General features: G+C 35.5%; 1 protein-coding gene across 3 annotated transcripts in view; it reads right to left on the bottom strand.

Moving 5' to 3' along the window:
- Positions 1-24,748, bottom strand: part of CEP162 (centrosomal protein 162) — a 91,791-nt gene that overhangs the window by 54,446 nt on the left and 12,597 nt on the right. Inside the window, exons 4-11 of one of the 3 annotated variants that reach the window (XM_067702655.1) lie at positions 22,629-22,775; positions 22,110-22,293; positions 20,024-20,091; positions 14,712-14,824; positions 13,056-13,086; positions 10,361-10,477; positions 2,053-2,244; positions 1,361-1,442 (exon numbers count right to left, since the gene is read on the bottom strand). In XM_067702655.1, the coding sequence (XP_067558756.1) occupies positions 1,361-1,442; positions 2,053-2,244; positions 10,361-10,477; positions 13,056-13,086; positions 14,712-14,824; positions 20,024-20,091; positions 22,110-22,293; positions 22,629-22,775 (934 nt within the window). The remainder of the gene's footprint in view (positions 1-1,360; positions 1,443-2,052; positions 2,245-10,360; positions 10,478-13,055; positions 13,087-14,711; positions 14,825-20,023; positions 20,092-22,109; positions 22,294-22,628; positions 22,776-24,748) is intronic. The other 2 variants (XM_067702656.1, XM_067702657.1) reach the window with 2 other exon arrangements.

Below are 24,748 nucleotides of genomic sequence, written 5' to 3'. Positions count from 1 at the left end.
TCTCAACTTTTAAAACACAATGTGAAAATCCTTATTTAGAACTCACATTATTAAAATGGTGCTACCTATGCCAACAAAGACACAGGATGTGTGAAAAATCTCTTCAGTAACACTAGCACAGCCCCAAACAGCAATGGTAAGGAAGCATAACTGCGCTTTAAAAATACTAACTAGCACTGCAGACCAGTGGAAGAATACTAGGCTTAGTATTCAAGTCGACGGGGTTTAGTGTAAGCTACGCTGCATCATTTTCTCTCAATTAGCATAAAGGGAGGAACAAGGCCAAGAAATCACTGCAAGTGGATTTACAGGATGAGGATGGGGTTCAAGGGAGGCTCAAAAAGTTGTCTGTTGATAACACAAATGAACAAATGAATACATGCATGGATGACAGGCTTTTCACAGAAATGTTTCATGGAGATCAAAGACCTGACAATCCAAGTGCATTCCTGGGTTATGGCCACATGATCTTGAACAATTTACTTAACCTCTTTAAGCTCAGTTTCTTATCTATGAAATGGGGATAATAATGGAAGAGACCTCATAGAGGTGCTTTAAGATTAAATAAAATCTAGTATGTAAAGAACTCTGCACAGTACCTGGCCCACGGTAAGCATGTGATTAAAATGCTAGCTGTTATCATCACCATCATCGTCGTCATTACTGGCTCCTGTGAGAGCTCCACCACTAAGTTGGTTTACCTCAGTTTCATCGATAAAGATGCCTGACCTACTTATTCTGAGGATCTCATGAGATAACGGGTGTGACACTCTAAGTGCTTCACGAATGCAAAGTGCAGCCTTACGACGAGGCTACTGTGATATGCTTCTCTGTGTTGGTGAATGACAGCCATGTCCCACAAGCTGTCATTAAAATGTACCAGAGCTGGAACATTTTCATGAAGCCCATTTTTCTTGTGATCCAAGAACTCACCCTGAAAGACAACAGCTGGTCTGTGACTAAGTGTAAAACTAACTGGCTTATAAAGAAGTGAATGGATGACTCAGCACAGAATAAAATTAATTTCCCTCTCAGCATTCAAATCAACTGTCCCTGAGCTATTTAGAGCTGAAGGGATTTTATTTTTCAGTGGAAAGCTTTAAGACTACCTACCTAGTGGCAGCAACTTTTTAGTAGCATTTATTTTTAAATTTTACCATGAGAAGAATTTTGATAAACTAATTGAGTAAGACTAATGTGAAAAAAAAAAAACAGGAGTGACTCACAGGTAGACACATACCAGCTACACGTTAATCATTCATTAGGAATGGTTTTGTAGAACAAATGATTCTAAAAGTTCCCAGTGACAAAACAATAAACAAACAAACAACCTGTTCAATCCATTCCAAAAAAGTCATACCTGAGAGGTTGTAAATCGAAACCACTGACCCCAAAGGAATCTATTCTGATGGGCTTCATCAGCTCCTCTACTGTGGGCAGATCTGAGAGGGGAGAAAAGTTAAAACAGCAACCAAAAATCTTATGTAAATTGCTTAACTTAGTGTCTAATACCACCAAAATCACATTTTCTCTGATTGACGTAGTTAACAGAACAGCACATACAATAATCCCAGTTTCCCCCATAAGAAAATCTTCTTTGATATTTATATTTGATATATATATTTACATATTTTATCTCTCTCTCTCTTTCTATATATATATACGTACACACATCAAATATATGTGTATGGGTGTATCCACAAATACACCCACACATACACAAATACACATACATACACATACAATTATATATTTAGTTGATCCCAAAATACTGTTCTCTATTTAAAAAGTAACTTTAGTATATGTTCATGGAAAAGTGTAAAAAATGTGAAAATACGCAACTGATTTCTTAATTCGGTCAAGGCATATTAGAGGAGGAACTGAAATTTCATCCTATGTTCAGCTCTAACTTTATAGCTAAACCAGTGATTCCCAGATTTAAACAAACGCTTTAAATTCAGATACTGAGAAACAATCACTAGAGCAAACTGCATTTAAATTATACCACACTGGAAACTGTCCAGAGAGGGTCTCAAACAAAGAAGCTTTTACCAGATTCTGTGGTAGAGACGTTTTTAGAGGACGCTTCATTTTCTTGAGGATGATCTTTTGCTGAGTTCTTGGTATTTTCCACTGCATTACTCTCAGGTCTTTGTTCATCTGCATCTCCCAAAGAATGGGCAATATGACAATAAGCCTGATGTAGTGCTTCAATGTCACTACTGCTCTGTCCATAAGAAACACCTGTTGAATTAAATGTAATCTCTAGTACATTCACACAAATACCTAAGAAATATGGAACACTAACATTGTCCCTTAATCTATCAGGAATGGTGTACAAGCCTATAGGACAATACTGACATGATCAAAATAGAGTGAAATACAAACCTGGGTCATGCATGGCCACAGCCTACCAGCATGAACCACAGCAGGCTCAGGAACTCTTGTAGCGGGCTGAGATGTGTCCTGACGTGCTAACTGTAAAATATGACTCTACTAGTTATCGTCTCTTCCTACTACCCTTAATCGACCTCTCCGCACTGGATAAAACTATTCCTAAATTTCTCAAATTGACACAATTTTTCAAGGATTCTGTCTCTCTTCTCTCTCTCTCTGCCTCATGGGGCCACCAAGCATCTTGTACTCTGCATTTCTTCAACTGAAATTCAATCCTCTAGCTTTGCAAACCAATATGTTCCAACAGCCTGCTAAAGCTGCTATAATAGAAAGTGATTTCCTAGTAGCCAAACCCAGCCTTTAATTTTCTTCAACTTTTAAAAATTTTCTTCACCCTGTGAGACTGTGACCCTGCCATTTTCCTGGGGACTGTTTCCTCTGCATAGCGCCTTCTTGTTCTTCCCACTGCTCTGATGGCTGCTTTTCCATCTTGTATGGTAAATGACTCATCTCAGGGCTCCTCCATCTCTTTTTAAAACCTCTCTTTTTTTCTGGGGGGGGCAGTGGTAGTGGAGTGGATAACTTCATCAAGACCCTTCACTTAATAACTGCCCACGTGCACGTGACTCCCAAATCTATGTCTTTTGTCTTTATCTCTTTTTTGAACATTAAACTTCCTGACAAGGAGACTGTTCTATAAGCAAATCATATCTAATGCATCCTCGAGTGAATTAATTATATTCCCCAACAAAATCTGTTCCGCTACTAGTACCTGCTATTTTGGCTGTGGTATGATCAGTTACCCAGTCATCCAAAATAGGAGACGTGATGTCACTGTTCACTCTTCCTTCCCTATTAACCTCCTCCTCTTCCCACCAACTGATGAATACACTCTAGAGGAAATAATTCAAAGGATCTAATGACAACAATGATCTAAGACTTTTATGAGTATTTTCTTACTAATTTTGTACTCTTCACTACTAACAGTGGAATTTTCAAAATTAGAGAAAAGAAAAAAGTGCTATAGAAGAGTGGAAAAAACAAAAAGAGAGAAATATGGTGACCAGTCTCCTTTTCTCTTGATACCCATGAACTAATCAATTAATGCCTAAAAATATTTACAAGAGCATATACAGCCTCCTCTTCCTCTATATGATGTGTAAGTTGCATAGTATAAAATTCTGAGGAACTATTTTCAACTCTAAACATAAGAGGGAGCCAAGTGCCACATATGATTGTGTAAGAATGCCTCACAATGGGATATCTTTCTATCTACTGCTTCAGGTCACCACTGTTATTTGGAGCATGCCCAATAAAGGAACAGATTTGATTAAATACATTAAAAACAAAAAAGTGGAGGATACCGTGAGATCAGAATCACTGACAGTTTTAGCGGCAGGGATATTCAGTAGGACTTGAGGAAAAAGACCTTGCCTGCTAAGCTAAGCCTAATGGTCCCCAACCCCCGGGCCATGCCGTGCATGGCCTGTTAGGAACCGGGCCACACGCCTGAGCTCCGCCTCCTGTCAGATCAGCGGCGACATTAGCTGTCCACTACCGGACAGCAACCAAAATGAGATTACAGAGTAGGCTGGACATAAGCAACACACTTTGGGTGTCACTGTCTACCATCACCCCCAGATGGGACCATCTAGTTGCAGGAAAACAAGGTCAGGGCTCCCACTGATTCTGCATTATGATGAGCTGTATAATTATTTCATTATATACTATAATGTAATAATAACAGAAATAAAGTGCACAACCAATGCAATGTGTTTGAATCATCCCGAAACCATACTCCCCCACCCCCCGCCTATGGAAAAACTATCTTCCATGAAACCGGTCCCTGGTTCCAAAAAGGTCGGGGACCGCTGCCCTAAACCACCTGTCAGATTCAGAGTAGCATGACTGAGGGAGAGAATGAATTTTTATGAAGAAAGGGAAAAGGCACAAGGTGTTTTGTCTCCTCTACAGAAATACCAGGATGCTTAATTATCTTCAGAGTATGTATAAAAGAAATGATCCCAGTGGCAAATCGCACAGCAGCACTGAATGCTCATACCAAATTTAACACGTGTGAGGTGTCAGAAAGAAGAGGCTCTGGCTTAAAGCAACAGCTGAGCAAACATGCAGAAAAGCAATGACCTAAAAGTTAGAAATCAGAAATGGAAGATCGAGTGGTATCATGGGCTGCTCAGAAAACAGAGCAAGGGAAGGCACTTTTCTCCTAATTTGAGTCATTAACCCAACTGATGTTAAAAATAATTCCACGGTCATATATGTTAACCTTTTTCATGCATTTTATAGAGAAAAGGGCTGACTTCTCTGCATGTATTTTATATATCACCACAAGTCAAAAACGCCCTATTTTTTTCCACTTTAGGAGGTTGAAAAGGGTCAAATCCTGCTGGGCAGAGGCAAGGGTCCCGTTGTGGAGCCACACTGTCCTCCTGTGACTGCTCTGGTCATGCAGCCCAGCACAAAATGGTACCTGCCCTTGAGACAAATGAAAACAAGCAAAAGGCCAGATCTGGCCCTCACTTTACAGTTACCAACCATTTTAAGACAATAAAGCACAAGTTTCATGACTAGTATTATCAAAAAAGAGATAATCTTTGACAACATATCACCTAAACGGAGCCTGCTTAATACTGGAAGACACCTGGTAAACAAAAAACAAGCCACTGATCTTTTCAGTTTTTAAACCAAGTTCAGGTGCTGATTTGAAAATTTTCGAGTATATTTTTTGAAATGCTAGGTAAATTCAATACCTCACAGCCAAAAGGTATTTATACTCTATGCCTTCAGGTTCTTTATTATAATTTGTACTCTTAACAGAGTGTTGATATAAACAATAATGATGAGAACCACACAGTTGCCACTGCTTGTTGAATCTTAACAATATACTAGGCACTATATATTAACTCAGTTGATCATCACAAGAGCTCATTTTAAAGAAGAGGAAACAGGCTTAGAGGCATTAACTGTCCAGTGTCATGCAGCTGGTAACTGGCAAGGCTGGGAATATGAATCCAAGGCCACAAGACAATAAGATTATACTTACACTCTTCTAGTAATTGACTTACCAAATTATTTCAGAGTCAAGAACATTTAAGAAATAAGACCAAGAAAATTTAGCTTTATATAACTGACCTGGATCATCTTAATAGAATTTTTGCTTCCAGCAATACATTTTTTATTTCTGAGTTTTTCTTATAACCTACAGCAGCGGTTTTCATACTGAGTGTTACAAAACAGTTTTCAGAGAAAATCACGGGTTCCACAGACATTTGACTGAAATTTCATTTTAAAACACAAAAACTGTAATAAAAAATAATCTGCACACTCAAATGTGCCATTTATATAACTGTAAAGAGCATCAGAGTGATAACTCTTGCCTCTGGCTTTGTTTCTGTGTGTATCTTAGAATAAAGCTTCTCTGGCCATCCTGTACATAAAAGAACCCTCTACTATGCATCACTGATTAGAAAAGCTGTAGCTCTACACTGGTCTTTTAAAAGAATCCATATCTGCTTACTGAAAGAAGTGCAAGTGGATTGACCATCACAGCACATATGTGACAAGTACTTAAATAAAAACAGCAGTAAGAATGAGGAACATGTGCTCAGCACATGCTTTCAGCATCGCAGAATATTCACTTGGGTAGTAACAAGTAAATGAGTAACATGTCTTGATGGAAAAATTCTGTTCTAATTTTTTTTACGTTTTAAAATGGAAGTGGATGAAACAAGATAGTGGTGACTCTTGGAACGGCACTGACTAGAAATAAAAGATCTGAGTGGACTTTGTGGTTTTGATCATGTTTGGTTTTCTCATCTGGTTGCTGGTTACATGGATGTGTTCAGTATTTGAAAATTCATCAAGCTATGATGATAGGTGAATTATTATACAAGTATATTATACTTCCATAGAAAAGTAGAAAAAAAATAAGAAATAAAAATAAAATGCAAGCAGATGTTCAGAGTTGGTTAGTGATTTATCATTTCTATTGTTCTTTTTTTCCAAGTGTCTGGGTTGGTTTAGTTGACCATACTGGTCAACTGAGACTTGCAAAAAAGTAAGTTGAAAAGTTCCCATTTGCACTTGTTTATCTGGTAAACCAAGAAAACGTTCATATTATACAACAAAAACAAAATATACAAACATATTGGAAGTCTGATGATATAAGAATGTAATATCTAGAACTTTTAATTTTAAGAATTTCAAAGGACCATTACTACTCTCACTAACTTTATAAGTAAATGTCACATATGTAAACATTTATATTTATACTGATAAAATACATTTTTTATCTATATAGAGGTACTACCTAAGATTCCATTTAGAGGTAAGAGTTCCACTGCTTTAAAAAAAGTTTGAAAAGGCACTATCTTAAAGGTCTTTACAACCTTTAGTCAAGTCTAGATGGTCCTAGACATTTCAGAATTTTAGGATGTGATCTAGCTTTTGCCTACACAGAGGGAACTATGGAAACGCACAAGACCGAAGTCTCAATTCTCTGACGCATGGCAAATTTAATGGAACACTCGGGGGGGTGGGGTGCAGAAAATGAATCAATATTCATCTACAGTACTATACCTTGTAACAACAGCATTCATTCATTTATTAACAAGTATATATCTTAAAACACACTTTACTCAGCCTACTAGCATTATGTGTCACAATTAGCAAGTTCAGATTATTTAAGTTGTTAAATATAGTAGCAAATATGAGACTGAAAATTTTATTGTTGACACAGTCCACCAAAACTGAATCAAGAATAAATAGATAATTTGATCAGACCAATCACTAGAACTGAAATAAAATTTGTAATAAAAAAACTCCCAGGCTTCCCTGGTGGCGCAGTGGTTGAGAGTCCACCTGCTGATGCAGGGGACATGGGTTTGTGCCCCGGTCCGGGAAGATCCCACATGCCACGGAGCAGCTGGGCCTGTGAGACATGGCCACTGAGCCTGCGTGTCTGGAGCCTGTGCTCCGCAACAGTAGAGGCCACAACAGTGAGAGGCCCGTGTACTGCAAAAAAAAAAAAACAAACGAAAAACCAAACCAAAACAAAAAAAACGCCCTGCAAACAAAAGTCCAGGACTGGATGCCTTCACTAGGGAATTCTACCAAACATACAGAAAAGAACTTATACTGATCCTTCTCAAGATCTTCTAAAAGACTGAAGAGGAGGAAACACTCCCACAGTCATTCTATGATGCCACCATCACTGATTCCAAAACCAGACAAAGACACTACCAAAAAGGAAAATTAGAGGCCAGTATCTCTGATGAATATAGATGCGAAAATCCTCAACAAAATATTAGCAAACCGAATCCAACAATACATAAAAAGAATCAGACACAATGATCAAGTTGGATTCACCCCAGGGTCACAAGGATGGTTCAACATATGCAAATCAAGCAATGTGATACACCACATCAACAAAAGAAAAGACAAATGATATGATCATCTCAACTGCTGCAGAAAAAGCATTTGATAAAACTCAACATCCATTCAGGATAAAAACTCTCACCAAAGTGGGTACAGAGGCAACATATCTCAACATAATAAAAGCTATTTATGACAGACCCACAGCCAACATAATACTCAACAGTGAAAAGCTGAAAGCCTTCCCACTGAAATCTGAACACGATAAGGATGCTCACTCTCACCTCTTCTATTCAACATAGTTTTGGAAGTCCTAGCCACATCAATCAGACAAGAAAAAGAAACAAAAGGGATCCAAATTGGAAGGAAAGAGATAAAACTGTCATTACAGGCAGATGACATGATACTCTATATAGAAAACCCTAAAGACTCCACACCAAAACTATTAGAATTAATAAATGAATTCAGCAAGGTAGCAGGATACAAGATTAGTATACAGAAATCTGTTGCATTTCTTTACACTAACAATGAAATATCAGAAAGAGAAAATGAAAAAACAATCTGTTTTAAAAATGTATTAAAAAAATACCTAGGAATAAATCTTACCAAGGAAGTGAAAGACTTATATGCTGAGAACTATAAAACATTGATGAAGGAAATTAAAGATGATTCAAAGAAATGGAAAGCTATCTCATGTTCTTGGACTGGAAGAAATAATATTGTTAAAATGGCCATACTAGTAACTGAAAGCAATTTATACATTTAATGTGATCCCTATCAAATTACCCATGACATTTTCACAGAACTAGAACAAATAATCCTAAAATTTATATGGAAACACAACAGGCTCAGAGTTGCCAAAGCAAATCTGATGGAAAAAACAAAATTGAAGGCATACCTTCCAGACTTCAGACAATACTACAAAGCTACAGTAACCAAAACAACACGGTATTGGCATAAAAACAGACATATGGATCAGTGGAACAGAACAGAGAGCCCAGAAATAAATCCGCACACCTATGTTCAATTAATCTTCAATAAAGGAGGCAAGAATATACAATGGAGAAAAAAACAGTCTCTTCAGCAAGTGGTATTGGGAAAGCTGGACAGCCTCATGTAAATCAACGAAGTTAGAACACACCCTCACACCATAAACAAAAATAAACTCAAAATGGCTTAAAGACTTATAAGACATGACACCTTAAAACTCCTAGAAGAGAATATAGGAAAACATTCTCTGATATAAATCACAGCGATGTTTTCTTAGGTCAGGCTCTCAAGGCAAAAGAAATAAAAGCAAAAATAAGCAGATGGGACCAAATCAAACTTATAAGCTTTTGTACACAAAGGAAACCATAAACAAAACTAAAAGCAACCCACAGAATGGGAGACAATATGTGCAAATGATGCAACTGACAAGGGCTTAATTTCCAAAAAATACAAACAGTTCATACAGCTCAATATCAAAAAAACAAACAACACAATCAAAAATGGGCAGAAGACCTAAACAGACATTTCTCCAAAGAAGCCATACAGATGGCCAAAAGGCACATGAAAAGATGCACAATATTGCTAATTAGAGAAAGGCAAGTCAAAACTAAAATGAGGCCATCATCAAAAAGCCTACAAATAATAAGTGCTGGAGAGGGTGTGGAGAAAAGGGAACCCTCCTACACTGTTGGTGGGAATGTAAGCTGGTCCAGCCACTATGGAGAACGGCAGAGAGGTTGCTTAAAAAACTAAAAATAGAGTTACCATATGATCCAGCAATCCCATTCCTGGGCATGTATCTGGAAAAGATGAAAACTCTAACTCAAAAAGACACATGCACCCCAATGTTCATAGCAGCACTACTTACAATAGTCAAAACATGGAGGCAACCTAAGTGTCCATCAACAGATGAATGGATAAAGAAGATGTATACACACACACACACACACACCCACACACACAATGGAATACTACTCAGCCAAAAAAAGAATAAAATAACATCATTTGCAGCAGTATAGATGAAATTAGAGATTATCATACTAAGTGAATTAAGTCACAAAGAGAAGACAAATACCGTATGATACCACTTATATGGAGAATCTAAAAAACTGATACAAATGAACTTATTAGCAAACCAGAAACAGACTTACAGACACAGAAAACAAACTTTTGGTTACCAAATGGGAAAGGGGGGAGAGGGATAAATTAGGAGTTTGGGATTAACAGATACACACTACTGTATGTAAAATAGACAAATAACAAGGACCTTCTGTATAGCACAGGGAACTATATTCAGATCTTGTAATAACCTATAATGGAAATGAATCTGAAAAAGTTATATACACACATACGTGTGTATGTGTATACACACACACACACACACATAATTTAATCACTGCTGTATTCAGTGAATATAGCAGTGACACAATACAACACTGTAAATCAACTATACTTCAATAAAAAATGTAAAATTTTATTGATATAACTATGACATATATCACATACATTTCCCTAGAAATGAAGTCAATTAGTCATAGAACATTACATATTTAGAGAACAGCTACTTTGTCCCTCTTACCTGTTCCTGTCGTTTCATTATCAGTCATATCTGGTAGTGCTTCTGGATTAGTTGTTGCTCTCTCCTGGTCATCAAGGTTGACCTCTGCAACAGAGTCTAATGAATCAAGCAGCACTACTGGAATAACATAAAAGAAAAAAATATTAGGAATATAGAGAAGCTTGTATGGTTCCATAAACAAAATATTTAAATTGTATGCAATCTGTATAAAAACAAAGATAAATGTTTACATATAAAGAATACATAATCATAGATCTAAAAGAAGCATTTTATTCTTATATACAACAGAGTAGGCTTACGTCAACACATATCTATGCTTATATACAAGTCTAATTTATGTTTATATGTAAAAGGCAAAAGGTCTGCAAAAAATAACAAAAAATTTTTTCTTCCTCCAATTTTATTGACGTATAATCGCCAATTAAAAACTGTACATATTTGAGATCTATGACTTGTTGATTTGATAAACATACACATTGTGAAATAATCACCAAAATCAAGATAATTAACATATCCATTTACCCTTTTTTGTGTATGTGGTGAGGACACCTAATATCTCCCCTCTCAGCAAGTTTCAAGTAGTATACAACATTAACTATAGTCACATTGTTGTGCATTAGACCTTGCACATTGTTGTGCATTATTTATCTCGCATAACTGAAACTCTGTACCCCTTAACCAACATCTTCCTATATCCCCCAACCCCAGCCTCTGGTAACCAACATTCTACTCTGTTTCTAGGAGATTGACATTTTTAGATTCCACATATGTGAGAATATGCAGTATGTCTTTCTTCATGTGGCTTATTTCACTTCATGTAAATGTCCTCCACATTCATCCATGTTGTTGCAAATGGCAGGATTTCTTTCTTTTTTTAAAGCGAAATGTTACGCATGTAAATACATATTACATATACATGTGTAATATTATATATACTACATCTTCTTTATTCATTTGTCTGTTGATGGACATTTAGGTTGTATCCATACCTTGGCTACTGTGAATAATGCTGCAATAAACATGGGAGTACAGATATCTCTTCCAGATATATATCTAGAAGTGGGATTCTGAATAATAAGGTAGTTCCACTTTTAATTTTTTTCAGGAACTTCTATACTGTTTTCCATAAAGGCTGTGCCAATTTACATCCCTACCAACAGTGCACTAGAGTTCCCTTTTCTCCACATCCTCGCCAAAACTTATTTTTTCCTCTTTCTGGTAACAGTCATTCTAACAGGTGTGAGGTGATATCTCATTGTGGTTTTGATCTGCATTTCCCCGATGATTAGTGAACTTCAGTATCTTTCCATACACCTGTTTGCCCATTTATATATCTTCTTTTCAGAAATGTCTATCTGGGTCCTCTGCTCACTTTTAATTTTTTGCTGTTGTTACTGAGTTGCATGAGTTTTTTGCATATTTTGGATATTAACCCTTTACCAGATACATGGTTTACAAATATTCTGTCCCACTTTATAGGTTGCCTTTTCACTCTGTTGTTTCCGTTGCTATGCAGAAGCTTTTTTTAGTTTAATGTAATACCATGTATCTATTTTTGCTTTTGTTGTCTGTGCTTTTGGGGTCATATCCAAAAAATTATTGCCTAGTGCAACATCAAGAAGCTTTTTTCCTATGTTTTCTTCTCATAGTTTTGCAGTTTCTGGTCTTATATTTAAGTCTTTGATCCATTTTGAGTTGATTTTTGTATGTGGCATGAGATAAGAATCCAATTTCATTCTTCTGCACGTTGATGTCTAGTTTTCTGAACACAATGTATTGAAGAGACTATCTTTCCTCATTGTATATTCTTGGCACCCTTGTTGAAGATCAGGTGACACAGATGTATGGATTTATTTCTGGGCTATTCTGTTTCATTGCTTTTGTTTTAGCTTCATTGGTTTTATATGTCTGTTTTTATGCCAGTACCATACCGCTTTGGTTACTATAGCTTTGTAATACATTTTGAAATCAAGGAGTGTGATGCCTCCATGCTTTGCTCTTTCTCAAGTTTGCTTTGGCTATGTGAGGTCTTTTGTGGTTCCATACAAATTTTAGGATTGTTTTTTCTATTTCTGTGAAAAATATCATTGGAATTTGATAGGGATTTCACTCAATCTGTAGGTCACTTCGGGTAGTATGAATGTTTTAACAGTATTAATTCTTCCAATCCATGAGCACAGAATATCTTTCCACTTATCTGTGTGTTTTCAACTTCTTTCCTCAATGTTTTATAGTTTTAAGCATAATTTACCTCGTTGATAAAATTTATTCCTAAGCATTATATTCCTTTTGATGTCACTGTAAATAGAATTGCTTTTCTGTAGTATTCCTGAGGAATATTTGTCTGGTTTTCGTATCAAGGTGATGCTGGCCTTACAGAATAAGTATGCAAAAATTCCCTCTTCCTGTATTTTTTGGAAGAGTTTAACAAGGACTGATATCAATACATCTTTGAATGTCTGGTACAATTTATCCATAAAGGCATGCTGGGCTTTTAAAAAATAAGTACTCTTAAATACAACAGGAAGAATTTAAGGTAGGCATAAGGAACGTATTATTGAGAAAATGTGTAAAGTTTAATTCATCAGAAAATATTTAAAAACAAAAATAGTAATTTATTCAGAATTATTTAGATGTAATTCTGAACAGACCAATTTTTCGCCAATGAAAATTTATGAATATATATAATATTTACCATTAGCCAGCATGCCAGTTTTCTCTTCTTCCTAAATTAAAAAAAGAAAATAGTTACATGATTTGAAACTGAAGTTACACGAAATGACTGCAATGCAAAAGAATAACAAAACTTGAAAGCCAGTGCTTTACTCCATGATGAAAAGATCAAGAAACGTGCTTTCTGGATTTCTTTCATCACACTCATTCACCGACAATTCTATAAGACTACAGGATGTAGCTGTGAGAGAATGTCTAGAAGTCTCTTCAGAACCTTGGTGATTACCAGCAATTAATTCAGGCCTTTATAAGCCTTGTTTAAAGTATCTCAATGCCATTTGTTCATCCACCTTGCTCAGAAATTCTCCTACTTTTCGAACTCCAAGATAACATGGCTAGTTCACGTAAGATTCCTGCTATTATAATATCACCATTTTCCCTATTGATCAAAATTAATGATCAAATATAAGTTGCACTCATCATTTCATCTACATTTTGAGACAAAATCTTCAAAAAAGGCAGGCCATCAAATGGCAAGATAGTTGAAATTTGTCAAAATTATAGCTTCCCTTAGAGTAAGTTTTCTGATTGTGTCACCTGTATTCTCCACCTGGATAGGCAGTGTATAGGATCCACCCATAGGAGCAGAGCTTTCATTCCTTCCTATTTTGACCCTTACTCAGACGGCTCTCTACTAGGCTTCCACATTTAGGTGGACACTTTTTTATACAGACTATACTTTCTTAATATACCAAACTATTGTGCCCTCTACTGACCTATTTGTTTTTCTAGTAGAAATTACTGCAATACAAAGTACTGTAATTGCCATATTCCAAGTACGAATCCCATTAACTTTCTAAGCATAATTATCAGATCGCTTTAACCTTCATGTATTTCTAAGGTCATATTCTTTTCTCCCACAAACTGAGTGACATAATGATACCAAGGAAAAGTACTAGGTAAATTAAAAAATAAGAGTATTTCTTAATACCCAGAAAGTGATCCCTGCTTTTATTTAGAGTCTATGGTTTCAAATATGTTCAAAACATCTAGTCCTAACATACAGTTGCAAAAGAGACTGTATCCAGATCAAAACCAATATAACAAATAGTAATTGTCCTACTGGTTACTATTAGGTAGCTTCAAGGATAAGTTCTGTCTGGCAGGCAATATGGAGTAGTACCCTTAGCCAGTCTTGGTAGCCAATTCTTGGTAAGAACTGAGAAACAAGAGAATTAGAGTACAACAACACTTAATGTGAATGGAATAGTTTAGTTTACAATCTTAGCCCAGTAAGTTTCAGGCAGTAATGTCACTATTAGCATAAATACTGAGGGAGCTATGTATTGCACTTCACAAGGACAAGACCTACCAAAGAAAAGTATAGTTTAATATACCTGTTTAAAAATTAGATTTGAGATTTTAATGAAGTTTTCAATTTCTAAAGCTTAAGGAAACTTGCCAAAAGAAATCTTTCAGAAAATCATCAACTGCCATGTATTTCATTAAGATTTAAATTTACACCTGAGTTAAGAAAACGTCTGAGTATTAAGAGACCTATAACTTTACAACGAGCTAGACTATAAAGAACTCTGTATTTTGAGCTCTTTATACAGCAACAGTCAGCTAAGGTGATGAAAGACGTTTCCAAACTGTCCAACATATAATTGATACATACCTGTTTAGGTACATTTATTTTTTCTGATTTGGAATTTTCTTTGGAATTAGTCTCTTCTTTAGGAGTCAAAGGTACATCAATATCCTCATCTTCAAAATCATCACTATAATTTTCTGAAGAAAATAGTTTTAAAAATACAAGGATCATACTGTCAAAAAAGTCAAATTCCATGAAAATATTACTGATTTCCAAAAGAAGTCTGCATAAGAGTAATTTATTTAAATGTTAACATAAAGATACCTTGAAGAACATACTTTTTTGGGCAAAGATTTAAAGAGAATTCAATTCGTAAGATTTGGGTTTTATTTTTGTACTTTCAAACAGTTATCAGTTTTACATTTTTAATATTTTGTATAATTAACCAACTGAAAATTTCTATAGCTGTTCAAGAAATTTTATATCTTTAAAAAAAACTTCAATTACTTGATTTTTTAAAGACAAAAATCTCAAAATTGCTTACTTATAAAAGGGAGCTCTTTTGTGAAATCTTGACACTCTTAAACAAAAGGTTGGATTTTGCTTATTTTTTTAAGTTGATTTTTTTTGTCTTTATAGGTATCTCTTCTGTAACCCTTAAGCAGTTCTTATGAAAGGTCTATCTCTGACCCCTTCCTCAGGTAAATACTAGCCTTATATGACCTCCACTGTTTCTTAATCCTGGGCACTTCTCAGCTAAAGTCCCACATTATATCTCAATGGCTTTGTAGCAGAAGGGAAAGGTGTGTCCATGTTAATATGATGCCATCAAGCTACTTATGGCAAAGGTGGGCAGGCACTATCTGGCCAGGATCTCTTCATCAATTTTTAATTCGTTGTTTACAGCCGTTAAATCAAAGGACTGACTGAGATTTGTGGGCTATAGAACAGGAATAGCCTTTTCAGAGTGGAACTGATCATTCATAATCTTATTTGTATTTCAAAAGTCAGATCACATTCAGAGACAGGATGGCCTGATGGGAGAAAGACTGCACGAGGTACAAGAGAGTCTGCTTCTGGAATGGCCATCCTTCAGTCTTCTCTTAGAAGAGAGGGGACAACTTGAATGTGATTAACAATGGAAGTCTGAAAATAATTAAGTTAAATAGAGGTGCTTTCAGGGAGATCTACTTACAGAAACATCTCCATGTTAGTTCATAAGGAATACAATGGTGGAACAGCATGGGTATTGTGACTTAGGTAGATAAGCTAGGTGAGTTGGTTAACTACATCAATATCTACATTCTGAGGACGAGAAGCACACCTTTCCTTCTCTTCTATATAAGAAAGAACACTGCCTGGGATTTTCTAAATATCAGTAGACATAATTCAATTCACAAAACAGTTACTGAGAAATTACCTTGTATTAGACAAATTCTAGATGCTAGGACCAATATCAGATGATTAAGATCCTAATATTCTAGTGGGAATCACTGAATTTTAAGTACCTCAGTGATTAGTCTTTCTTAAGTAAAGATGATAAACAAGGAGAGAGGAGATAAGGGAGGGTATGACAATGAACTCAGACAACTACTTGGGATTTGGGAACTATCTGAAATCAATGGAGGGGGATGCAGCGTTGGTGTCACTGCAAAGAAGCAGTATAAGAAACAGTTTGGGTAGTGTGGCGTAGTGCTTAGAGCATAACCAGGAGCCAGAAGACTTGGATTCAATTCCTGGTTCTACTGTTTTCAGCTGTAGAACCAAAAGCAGGTCACAAACCCTCTTTGCCTCATTTTTCCCATCTGTAAAGTAGGGATGATAATAGTACTTATTTCAGAGGGTTGCTGAGGAGATTAACAGTTAAAGTGTTATATAATATGTAGTATATATCAGTGTTAGCCATTATGTTTAGCGGTAGTAATTATCTTTGTTAGTATTATTATAGCTTGTGTTGCACTTAATCTGAATTGAAAGTTAATAAAGCCAAATATTATTTCTGATTAAGAAAAGTCCTAATCTAATGTGCATTTTTCAAAACTACATTTTGTTAGTTGCACTTACTAACTGAATAGTCTGTAGGCAAATACTATTGTCCAACATATAAAAGACCAACCTCCTCCTCATGAATTTGTCATGATTAAACTAGGTTTGAAGCAAGAAGGAAATGCCACTGGTAGTCACAGAGAGAAATGAGACAGGACAAGAAATAACAGGAAGGAAAACAGCATATCAGAGATTTCTGAAAGAAACACCAAGGGAAATTAAGTTTATATAAAAATGAAAGAATAAAACCCAATTGAAAAGGTGGTTCTCATATGAAAAATATCAGAGACAATAATATCCAGCTCTTTCACACTGTTTGGGAAACAATGAGAATATTAATTTTTATCGTTCTGACCTTTTGACAGGAAGATGTTACACATGTTATATGTTTCTACTATTATATTCCATACCCTTGTAACTTTGAAAAGATTATTTGCGTAAATAGAAAATAGGTAAACAATTCTCAATGTAAAAGATCTAAAAGATACATTTTAGAGACATTTTTCATTCTCTGTTGGAAAATTTGGCTGTGAATTTTAATTTAAGTATGACGCAATCTAGAGGACTTTCTCCTCTACCATCTTGGATATCAAGGACTCTGTAAATAATGAGTAAAATGGACAAAATATATGAAACAATTGTTTTCAGACACTGGACAATCGATAGCACAAAAATATGATTCCCAAGAAAGATAACAAGTGAGCTGAGCCCTACGTTCACTAGAAGGTATGTACATCCTGGAGCGCTGAGCAGGGAGGAGGAGATCAGGAAGGTCTCACTGTGTTAAGGATACAGAGATAAGAGTACAGAAAAGACAAGGTGATTAGAAGCTGCAGGGGAGTGATAAAGAGAGAAGGTACTGATGCAGAAATAGAGCACTAGAAATCTATATGGAGTAGATTTCTGAATCTTTCCTGGAGTCTTTCCTGAATACTGAGTCCTGTATGTGCAGCTGGAGCAGAGAATAACTGGGAAGCTGCAGGCTAGACAGACAGTTCCCAGAGTTCGCACAGGGTAAGGAGATTCTGAAGCTCTAACCAGCTTAAGTGGAAAAAATCCTCATTGTCCAGTAGGGGCATTCAGTGGAAATCTCAGGAGGGCTGTGCGTGAGTAGCAGGGTCAAACTCTGCTAGACTAAGTAAGGATCCTCTTGACGTCTCCTAACAAAGCAGAAGAAAAGGCTTGAAAGGATCAAGGTATCTGCCAGAACAAAGCTCAATACTCCTTAAAAGAAGAAAACAAGATCCAGACACTCAACAATGTAAAAAATCTATAAAATATTCAACACTCCGTTAAAAAATTACTAGAATTACAAGGAGGAAAAAGTGACCACAACTAGGAGAAGCAGCAGCCAACAGAACGAGACCCAGAAATGAACAAATACTGGGATCAGCAGAATATACTCAATGTTGGGGACTTGGAAACATACTAAAGAGATGAAAAAACAAATCCAAAAGAAACTTCTAGAGTAAAAGGAAAAAAGAATCATTCAATGAATTAACAAAACATTAAAGAAAAGAAAAAAAATCAGTGAACTTAAGACACTGCAATAAAAACTGAAGCAGAGAGGAGAAAAGGTTTAAAAAATGAAATAGTCTTAGTGACCTGTGGGACAAAATTTAACTTTCTAACATACTTGTAATTAGGATCAGAAAGCAAGGGGTGGCAGAAATGATATTTGAATAATTAATGGCAAAAACATTTTTTGATTTTGATGGAAACTATAAATTCACAAATCAATTGATGCTGAACCAGCTCCAAACAGGATAAATACAAGAAACAAACAGGATAAATACAAGAAAAGTACACCAAGATCATCCTCATCAAATTGCCACAAAACTGGCCTAAAGAGAAAAATTTGAAAACAGAGGGAAAAGAAGACAATATATATACAAAATCACAATAACAGGAATTACCACTGACTGCTCATGAGAAATAATGTCAGAGGACAATAGAATGAAATCATTAAAGTGCTCAAAGAAATAAAAACTACCTACAATTTTATATCAAGCAAAAGTGTTCTTCAAAAACAAAGGCAAAATATACTTTCAGATAAACAAAACCTCAGAGAAATTATCCCTAGTAGACCTGCACTGCAAGAAAAGTTAAGGAGGTTTTTCATGCTGAACAAATACTAGATAGAAACTCAAAATAATACTAGATAGCAACTATTTGGAAGTTGGTAAGAGAAGAAGTCTTAAAAGTTGTCATCACAAGAAAAAATAATTTTTTTGTAATTATGTAAAGTGACAGATGTTAACTAGACTTATTATGGTGCTCATTTCACAATGTATAGATATTAAATCATTATGTTGTACACCTGAAATTAATGTTATATATGTCGATTATATCTTAATTTTAAAATAAACTTTTAAAATTCATTTCAAAATAAAAAGTTAAAAAAAAGAAATTCAAATCTATGCAAAGAAATACAAGTCATTGGGAATGGTAAATACATGGAGAAATATAAATCTTTACATATGTATAAATTTTTTTACCTTCCTTAAAATTTTTTTAAAATAACAGATTGTTAAAAGCAATAATAATAATGATAGTAGTAATAATACTGCTGTATTGTGGGGTTTTTAAGACATGTAAAAGAAAAATGTATGCCAAAAATAGCAAAAAGGTTGGGGGAAGTTTACTGTTAAGATTCACGTAATGTGGTATAATGTTATTTGAAAGTAGACTCTAGTAAGATAAAGATGCATATTGTGAATCACAGGGCAACTAAGAAAAAAATACAGCAAAGAAGTACAACTAACAACCCAAAAGAAGGGTTAAGATGGAATGGTATAAATACTCAATCCAATAAAATGTAGCACAAAAGCAATAACCAAAAAAAGATGGGAAGATAAAAAAATGAATGGCAAAACAGTAAATAACCATACCAATGAATATATTTTTGCAAAGGGTAGAAACATTTCAATTAAAAGTCTGAGATTGTCAGATTGGATATAAAAGCAAAACTCAGCTATATGCTACCAAAAGAAAACCATTTAAAATATAGAAACACAGACACATTAAAAGTCAAACGATGGAAAAAGACACACCTCCCTCACCATGCTTTGGAGGTATTTGTCCTGACTGCACACATTCTTCTGGTCCTAGCACGAAAGTCCTTCTTCTGTCTTCCAAATGGGTCCACTACCCACTCCCAACAAATGAAGCAGTCCTGCACTTACAACAATTTCTTAGTAGCTCTAATTGTGCTGTAGGCAACTCACTCTACCTGTTCAAGCTCTTTCTAAGATAATATGATTTTCCTGTTATTTTTCTCTTATCAATGTCTTTATTAAAAGCTATATTATCTTTTCAAATACTGTAAATTTTAGAACCATTGAAATTACCTGTCAGTTCCTCATGTTTTGATTCATCCTCATGTTTACCTTCAGTCAGTTCCACATTAGCTTGATTACTGGAAAAATATTTACTTAATTTAGTATTACATGTTAATAATACATTACCATGCAATATTTTGTGTATATTTTTTAAAAACCTCTAACATTACATATTTCTTCTCAAGTACTTTTGTTCTAGCAAAAGCTAAAAATTTGGAAGCTATGAGGGAAATGTTTTGAAAATAAAGGATCTAAGACTAATTGTAGTTGCCAAAGTAATACAAAGGGGAAAAAATGCCATTTTCTTAATTTTATACACAAATATACACAATTTTATACATAAATATGTGCATTTACATTTCTCAGGGTCCAGCCAGCCTTTCTACGCTAAAGATTAGGAACTGACCACAAGCTGTAAGAATCAGTGAAGTCTATGTGGAGACCAGAAAAAAACCGCCAGAATCAGCATTTACATGCTAAGAAGCAATTTCATCCTGAAATGGAAGCTGAAGGAGAGAGCCTTGAGCCAGTAAATACTCAGCAAGGTGACGAGAGCTACTTTTAATTACATTGGATATATTAGTTCATATACTGCCTTCCTTCAAACCAAAGAATCAGTTCTACCTTTTTCAGTCCCCCAACCATGGCTTTAGTGAGATCATTAGCAGATCAAGAAACTATAAACTCTAATTAGCAGAAAATACCATTGCATACTCAATACACTACTGCACTCTGACTAGGCTGTTCTTGCGTAGAAATATCAGTAGTTAAGAATATCGTTAAGAACAAAGAAATGTTAAGAAATATTGCAAAGGGGCAAAAACTTGTGGCCAGCAAACCTGTGTATGTTTAATCTGTGTCACTGTTAGGACAGGCAACCACCATGGGCCCTGATGGTCCCTAGGTGTTCTTGCTGGGTATGCCAAGAACGCAAGGCACAGACCCTCCTTCCTAGGTCATTTCTCAGGGTTGTGTGCACTGAGCAACTTTGAGAGATGAGGCAATGTTTCTGCCCCCAAAGCAGGCTTGTTTCTGCTTACTCTAAAGCAAAGATTCCCCAAGCTCAGTGACCCTCTCCTGTAAAGCAACCCATTGCACTGGCAAACAGCCATCATGGACCCTGTGAACCTTGTGGGGCATGGGAAACTAAGGCAAATAAACGTGACCCTCAGGTCCTGCTTTTGTGATGAGAAATAAAGTCCATTTGTTTCTGACCCAGGAATCCTGTGTCTATTGTCAGCATTCATAAAACTGGCAGGCTGACTTGTCAGCTTGCAAGTAGGGTAAAAATCTCAGACACAGTTCATAAGGGTCACTGCTTTGTCCACTGTCCAAGAAAATAAGCATCTTGAGGAGACCAGGCACTCTAATGACCAGAGGCTATGAGTCTCCTGACTCTTAATTTAAATATAGTTTGGTGTTCTTAAAATCTTAAAATTGTAATCTGGCTTCCATTTATAACTTAAAAAATTAGATGGAAAACTGAAACTGAGGAAATTAAAGATATAAGGTTTCAAAGAAGTCTTGAGAATGCCAAAGGCCTGTGGCACTTACAAGGCACCAGCTTAGTCGATTAGTAGAATTTCCAGGATAAATGAGGTCCCCTAATAATCATTAGGGTCAACCATACACAAAGGGAGGACACAAACCAAATCAGTCTTTGCTCCCTGGTTCCTCCTTCCCTTTTTGTTCCTGTTTCCCCTGAGTTTATAATAGCTACCAGGCTGGACTCTCTTACTGATCTTACCTCTGGAAAATCACTTAATAAATTACCTTCCTAGTTAGGTCTATTTGGCAATGTGCTATTCATTTCAAAAGTACCTCATGCATGAAATTTCAGATCTCTAGAGGTTCTCAAATACACATCAACATTTTCCAGCCTATATATATATGTATATATAAATCATATTCTACACACACACACACGTAAGCTACCCCTGACCAAAATAATGAAGAGAAAATAGAATTAAAACTAAGATTTAAAGTTTGCCTGTTATATATGTTTACCCCTTCAATTCCATACATCTACCAGCCTTTCAAAAATATAAAGACACAAAAATCACTCAATGATTAGTTTATATTTTATTTACATTACCTATGTAAAGCTTTAAAATGTGTGGAGTCATTAGAATCCAATTCTTTATTTAATCTGGAGTAATCAATAGAAGATGTGAAGCCTTTCTCAAGCCTGGCAAAAAACTGCTCTTTTTCCTCTTGCTCTGCTAATGTGTCCAATCCCAATCCAAGAATGCTATGATTGAGCTCAGGAACTACTATCTCTAAATGGAAAGCACAAATATATTTCATTAACACATAGAATTTTGAAAAAATTAATTTTAATGATGCATTTATTGACATTACATAGTCAGACTTCAAAAAATTTGAAACGTACTTCACTTATTCTCTTACTCAAATATAGCTTTATATTCATTATAATATGTAAGGCTATGAAGCTTCTCCAGGGGTATAATTCTAAACCTTCTAGGAAGATATTAAATCTGTCTACACGCTTCAGTAAAGGAGGCTCCAAGATAGTTATGAGTTAACTTTCCTAAAAGTCCTGATTATAAGCATAGTAATTAACCTGTCAACTCACATCCCTCACAATTCTTACCATTGGCCTCTAAGCTGTCAATACTTAAGATAGAGGTTCCACTGCTCTTAAGAAACTGAATCCTTTCAGCAGATTCCTCTTCTATTTCCATAATAGGCTGAGGAGTCTTCTTTGTTTTCAAATAGCTTACATTTGTTCCAAGTAGTCCTGGGATGGGATTTAATATAGTTGGATATTTATGTTAAGAGAATTGTTTTGACTACTATGCCAACACAGTAGTACTGTTATACTAGCTTAGACTAGTTGTACTGTTATATTAGTTATACTAGTAGACCGTAGCTATGAAATAAATCTGGTCTATGAAATAAAAATCCACCAGACCCAAAATTCACAAAACAAAAATTACAACTCTATTTGACTGCAGTGCATCTTATTAAGTGGAATATTTCAACAACTTGCATAATGAGACGAGATTTTTTAAAAATGATTTTGAAGCACAAGTACTTAACACAGTGTACCATGCCACTTGGGGAAGTAATCCCGGGGCAGGAGTCAACGGTCAGACCACGCTCACCTACATAGGCTGGGGGTAGGGTTTTGCGCTTCATTCTAAAAGCACTAGAAAACACTGGAAAAGTTATACAATATCAAAATTTCTTTATCCTAGCAGTATATATTTGTTGTAAAAAACTGATATATGGGAAAAAATAACTATATTATATGATACAAATAATAAGATTAGAAAAATACCACTTTTGCTTAGAAGGAAGCCTTATTGAGAAGTTACAAATTGTGATTTCAATTTCCTACTTAGCATCCTATTGGAGAGGCTTTAGAAACAAATTATTTTATGGTTCTGTGTGAATAATGGTTTTAACTGATCCAGTAACAGCTGGAGAAAATCAGGAGATATATCTATAGGCACTTCAAATGAAAACATACACGCCAAGGTCAGGGTGCCGTCGGGGCATCTGTCCAGGGTCTCAGCCCGGCTCTGAAGATGGACTCAGGGATGTGACCCACACTAACCAATCTCATTTGAGACTAATACAACTGAAACCAAGATCCAGTTCAGTTATTTATAATGAAGAGTATAACCAGTAGGAGAATTAGACTGTTTCACTAACTAGACAGAACATTTTGTCCTTATGGCAACTGAAAGAGAAAGCAAAATTATAAGGTTGAAGTAGCTCAATGTTGATGTTTAATGGCATCTATGTAAGATTGGGAATGCATTCCTCTCAAAAGGGGTGTTCAATTCTCCCTTAGAAGCTTCTATACTCTTGATGGCAGGAATCATATTTAGTTTTTGCATACTAGTGCCGAGTACTCAGAACATAACATGAACTCAATAAACGTTTGTGACTGAACCAGGGACCAGGTAATATCCCGGGGCAGAGGAACCTTCTTCCGCTGTGTTTAAATGGACACTGTCAAAGCCTCCTTCCTAAGTATCCTTTGCATCCTTTACTAATCAAATCCACTCTGATTGATACATTCTTTTAAAAAAAATTTAGTATCTTTAATCAGGTTACATTTAAGTGTTGGTCTAGGACCTATTCTTTCCCTTTAGGGTGAGTTTGCATACTCCATCTCTGATTCATTACTTTCTAGATAAAGATTTTAATGCTAAATAAGTCACAAATCATTGTCAATTATTTCAATAGTACTTAATCATATAATATCCTTTTCAAGCATCAATGGGGGAAAGATTCTAAAACATAATTCTTCACATGCAAACTTTAGCACTGTGCGTGGTTTATGGATTTATGAAAACACACTGAACTTTTCAATAAGGCAATTCCTTACTGTAAAGTATTAAGAAGAACAGAGAAGTGACTATCAAATTCACAGTAACATTTATTTATTAAACACATTTATTATTTACTGTTGAGGGTCAAGGAGCACAAGGAAAAAGAAGAGACATAGAAATCCTATCAGTTCATAAAATGGTGCTTACTGATACACAAATATTGTGAACATAGGTACTTAATAGAGGTAGTCTGAGGATCCTTGCGCATACAGCAGTATCATATATAGTAGCTATACTGAAGAAAACACCCGGAGAGTAATTTTCTATTTGTAAAGATGTGAGTAGGAATAGTTCCAAAAAAGATATATGCATGTGCTAGACAGGATCAATAATGAGTTATTTACTATTAAGGTAATAAAATTATTTT

This window comes from Pseudorca crassidens, chromosome 13, assembly GCF_039906515.1.
Source record: "Pseudorca crassidens isolate mPseCra1 chromosome 13, mPseCra1.hap1, whole genome shotgun sequence".
Classification (NCBI taxonomy): domain Eukaryota; kingdom Metazoa; phylum Chordata; class Mammalia; order Artiodactyla; family Delphinidae; genus Pseudorca; species Pseudorca crassidens.
This window is presented reverse-complemented; position numbering and strand designations above follow the sequence as displayed.